The 4,942-nt window shown below is 36.6% G+C and overlaps 1 protein-coding gene across 1 annotated transcript; it reads left to right on the top strand.

Annotated features, from left to right (window-relative positions):
- On the top strand, positions 1–2,051 carry eif1b (eukaryotic translation initiation factor 1B). Its single transcript, XM_079862867.1, has 4 exons — positions 1–233; positions 1,271–1,434; positions 1,520–1,621; positions 1,721–2,051. Exons 1-4 carry the CDS (start codon positions 203–205, stop codon positions 1,763–1,765), a joined length of 342 nt encoding a protein of 113 aa, XP_079718993.1. The 5' UTR covers positions 1–202; the 3' UTR covers positions 1,766–2,051.
- Positions 2,052–4,942: the final 2,891 nt, after the last annotated feature.

Here is a 4,942-nt window from a genome sequence, read left to right on the forward strand (position 1 = left end):
GCCTTTTGTCATCGCTCTCTGCAGCGCATTCAAGCACTTCCGCTGTCTGTGTTCCACGCGATAGTTGCATCAGGCAGGTTTAAGCAGCCGCTCTTTGTTTTCGTCGACGATTTATAAAATAACTACAAATCTAAGCAAGCATCTCCAAACGGCATTGATCGCCGACATCTTTCATCTGTTAAAGTTATCGCAGTTATATCGCATGTCCAATATACAGAACCTCCAGTCCTTCGGTAAGTTGCACGAGTTTACAAAAGGACAACATCTTGAGCATTGTGTTGTTTGGTGTCTGTGCACCAATGCATCGATACGAAAATGTTATTTAAATAGTCGATGCAAACAGTAAGTTAAGCGTTTTTATTTTTCCTTAAATTAAAAAAGCGAATTCCTATGCTTGGGAAAGTTCGTAGGGAAAATAATGGGGCCTTTTTTAATATATACTTTATATTTACATTTATAATCTATAAAAATGTTTTTGTGAAACTGCTGTTAGCGCAATATCTGTAAGATTATTCTTTTTTTTTTTTTGAAAGGCCTCAAAAAATTGAGGTTCTTTATTAACGTTAGCATCTGTGGTTCGACGAAGAACTGGTAAAATCCACTTTTCCACTGTACGAAAGGTTGTTTGTGGTCGAAGGTTCATTGAATTTTTAAAATGTTCTTCACACTAAGAAAAATATGATTTTAAGACCGGTGTTTAATTTTTTTTTTTTTTTTGGGAACCTAAAATGGTGGTTCTTCTATGACATCACCGCGAAAACCCCCTTTTGGAATCGTCAATCAGTTTCTTGTTTATTCATTGTTTCAAACGAGTGGCAAACCCTTAAAGGCGTAGTTGTCCAAAAAATACAAATTGTCATTTACTCCCCTTCTAATTGTTTTATACATTTCTTTTTTTGAACACATTATATTTTAAAGAATGTTGGTAACCAAACAGTAGCTTGCCCATTGACTTCCATAGCATTTCTTTTTCACGCTATGGACGTCAATGGAGACTAACAACTATTTGGTTACCAACATTCTTCAAAATCTTTTGTGTTCAGCAGAACAAAGAAACTCATACAGGTTTAGAACAATTTTGAGGGTGAGTAAATGATGACTCTTTAAAAGAGATGTCTGTTAAATGTTTTTTATCAAACTGCAATCAGATATTGTTCTTTATGATCTCCAACTTGATTCATTCCCAGTGTGCAACTTGGAAAAACAGGAAAAATCTCACAGCCCCAGGTTTTCTTGTAACAAAGACTGAAGTGTTTCATTGTTTCTGTAGATCCCTTTGCTGATGCAACTAAGGGTGACGACTTGCTCCCGGCTGGGACGGAGGATAAAATCCACATAAGGATTCAGCAACGGAACGGCCGCAAAACACTGACCACAGTTCAAGGCATCGCTGATGATTATGATAAAAAGAAGCTTGTAAAAGCCTTCAAGAAGGTACTTTCTGACTCCTAGTTATTTGCAAGCCTTTCTCCCAAGTGTTGTTTGGTGTTGAGTAATCTTGTGCTGTTTTATTCAATAGAAATTTGCCTGCAATGGTACGGTGATCGAGCACCCGGAGTATGGAGAGGTGATTCAGTTACAGGGTGACCAGAGGAAGAATATCTGTCAATTTCTGATGGAGGTGAAGTATACTGTGTTTGTCTTAAACATGTTTAAATGGGTTAGTTTGGACTTCAAATCAGTTTAAGTAATTACTAATTTCCATTTTGCTATTTTACAGATCAACATCGTAAAGGAGGAGCAGTTGAAGGTTCACGGGTTTTAAAATGGTGGCCCCTCCAGGGCTTTCTAAAGGACTGCACCAGCATGTAGCAATCCTAGTATATTCATGGCAGGGTTTTTGTGACCATATGCTAACAACACTGACAGCAGGGTAAATCTGTTTGTTTTCATGCTCGAATCTTCATAATGACCTCAACCGGACCACTAATTCCAGGCTGGTCCGTATTAGATACTGAATATGTGTTGCTGATGCTTGTGAACGTTTTATGATAGATGCACTCAATTGCACAATCTTTTTATCAAGGACAATAAAGTTATGTGACTTTGAACATTTGTGACTGTCTTCTCTTTCCTCGTAACGCTTGGTTGAATGCTACAGATTAAACATTTCATGTAGCAAAGTATTAAGACTTTGAGCTATCTGAATACATATTGCTAGTTTAAATCAAAAAATGAAAACTTCATGCACTCATTACACATAATTTGCATGAAGTTGAAAGAAGCCTTTAATCAGAAATGATGTGCATTTCAGTGGAAATTTAGTATTAAAGCAATGCTTTTTAGCATGTTAAACATGAACATGATGGAAATTGTCTTGTATGGAAAAAGCTTGCGTTCGTTAGTGGTTTATAGTATTAACAATGCTTTTGGTTGGTAAACCACTTTTGTTCAGTCTCTTGTTTGGCTCATTGTCAAGGCTGAAATCCTTTCAGCTGTGGCCTAAGCCTGCAGTGTCCTGGCTGTCCCGTCAGGCTCAAACATGAGCGTAATCCGCTTTAAGGGGCATGGAATAGAGTTTATGACGAAGGGACGCCAATCTCTCACTTGCTAAGGCTGCATGGGCATTTCAAACACTTTACCAGAGCAAAGACAGTTTGAAGTTAACTGTCTGAATAGGAATTACTTGACTATTTTCAATGAATATGACATTTCATGTTCTGGGAAATCACAAGGCTTTTTTATTAACACAAACTCAAAATATACAAGTGTAAGGTTAATAATCCATAACTTGCACCCCTGGTTTCACAGACGTCCTGGACTAAAATGCATTACTATTTCAATTGAAAGTAACTTGCACTGACATATCTTAATTTCTAATGCACGTTCATAAAAGCTACTTAAATGTCCTAATTGAACTAAGGCTTAATCTAAGCCCTGTCTGTGAAACCAGGCCGCAGTGTTGGACATTTTGATTCATCCAAGTGATTTGAATCTTTGGAGCACTTTCACCAAAAAAGATGAATTCACTGACCCGTGTGTTATAAGCAAGTCAATGAATCATTAACCATAGCCAAGAATAAGAATTTGTCCTCTCGTTATAGTAAACCATGGCCACAAGTTAAGAATTGGTTCTTTTGGTTTAGTAAATCGAGGATAATTCGTTCCCTTGTTTTGATTTAACTAAAACGAGGGCACGAGTTATTACAACATGGGTCCGCCATTGAGTAAAACTAGGTACTTAATTCTTAATTTGTGACCATGATATATATATATACGTCCACATGTCATGTGCAGGGTCTCTGTACTAAATAAATAAACATCCACCAAAAATGTTTAAATAATATCATTGCATCAGTTTAATTGGGTATAATCATCAGTCACTTTTACATATTCATAACTCTTAAACCCCATGTCTTGTTGTGAATGAGATGTTCATCATTGATAGTGATGAACTAGTTCATTCGGTTTGTTAATGAACGAGATGTCAGTCTTTCAAGGAAGTCACTTCACATTTTTTTGTGAACCGGTTCGAATGATTCATTGAAAAGATTAGACTCAAAGAACAATTCGTTCGCTACTCAAAATAATCTGTCAATAGATTTGCTAAAACTTTACAATGTTGTCTTATTAGTTAACTTTAGTTAATGCATTAACCAACATTAACTTACAATATGCAATACATTTGTTACAGTATTTATTAAACTTTGTTAAAAATAAAAAATTCAACTATTCATTTTAAGATCATGCTAGGCCCATTAAAGGGATAGTTCACCCAAAAATGAAAATTCTGTCATTAATTATTCATCCTAAAGTTGTTCCAAACCTGTATGCATTTCTTTCTTCAGCTGAACACAAAAGAAGATATTTTGAAGAATGTCGGTAACCAAAGAGTTTCTGTTCCCCATTGACTTTTGATTTTTTTTTTTTTTTATACTATGGAAGGTATTATCTTCTTTTGTGTTCAGCAGAAGAAAGAAATGTATACAGGTTCGGAACAACTTAAGGGTGAGTAAATGATTAGAGAATTACAATTTTTGGGTGAAGATATTGAAAAGAAGAAGATAACCCTTTTAAAAGACGATATTTTGAGGAATATGGACAATGATAGCTGACGGGCCCTGTTAGTGGAGCGGCTAAGTGCTTATGTTTGGCAGAATCGTTCAGTTTATGATACAAGCGTGAAAATTGGCATGAGCAGTCTCCATGGGTCACTTGACAAGAAAATTGTCCGAGCCACTTGAAATTTCAAGATGGCGGCCATTTTTCAAGATGGCCACCACCTTAGTGGAGCAGTTAGGCTTAAGAAATCATTTAGTTGGTGATACAAGCATGAAAATTGCCATGAGCCTAATTGCTCCACTAAGGTGGTGGCCATCTTGAAATTTTAAGTAGCTGTGGGTGGCTTATTGTCTAGTGACCATCAGAGACTGCTGATGCCAATTTTCAAGCTTGTATCACCAAATAAACCACTATATCACTTAACTGCTCCACTAAGGTGTCGGCCATATTGAAAAATTAAAAATCTTGAAATTTCAAGTGGCTCGGACAATTTTCTTGTCAAGTGACCCATGGAGACTGCTCATGCCAATTTTCACGCTTGTATCATAAACTGAACGATTATATCACTTAGCCGCTCCACTATGTTGAGCAAATGATGACCAAATTTTCATTTTTGGGTGAACTATCCCTTGTAGTGGCAAACAATTTTACATCACTGAATAAGAGACAAACATGGATCAATTGTCTTTAACAAATATTTATTCCCTTGCAAGGAAAGGTCAGCAGTCATACAGTCATTACAAAGTGCCTGCAGAGTGTGACAACGAGTGGGGGGTATCCTTCATTCTTTATAGTTGTTCCTCCCCCAAGGTTGTTTTCCAGAGGCTACATCAAGATACAGCTTAGCCATAACTAACATATTGTTTAGATTTCTCTATCATACTTAATCATATTACACCCTTGAATGGAGACTCTCTGTCTCGGTCATACATTCAGTCAC

Source organism: Squalius cephalus (genome assembly GCF_949319135.1).
Source record: "Squalius cephalus genome assembly, chromosome: 25".
In the NCBI taxonomy this organism is placed as follows: Eukaryota; Metazoa; Chordata; class Actinopteri; order Cypriniformes; family Leuciscidae; genus Squalius; species Squalius cephalus.

Excerpts from the sequence above, each read along its gene's own strand:
- eif1b (XM_079862867.1), top strand. The coding sequence starts at position 203 with ATGTCCAATATACAGAACCTCCAGTCCTTCG. Across the intron at positions 234-1,270 it reads ACAGAACCTCCAGTCCTTCG|ATCCCTTTGCTGATGCAACT; the intron begins GTAAGTTGCACG and ends TTGTTTCTGTAG. Across the intron at positions 1,435-1,519 it reads TTGTAAAAGCCTTCAAGAAG|AAATTTGCCTGCAATGGTAC; the intron begins GTACTTTCTGAC and ends TTTATTCAATAG.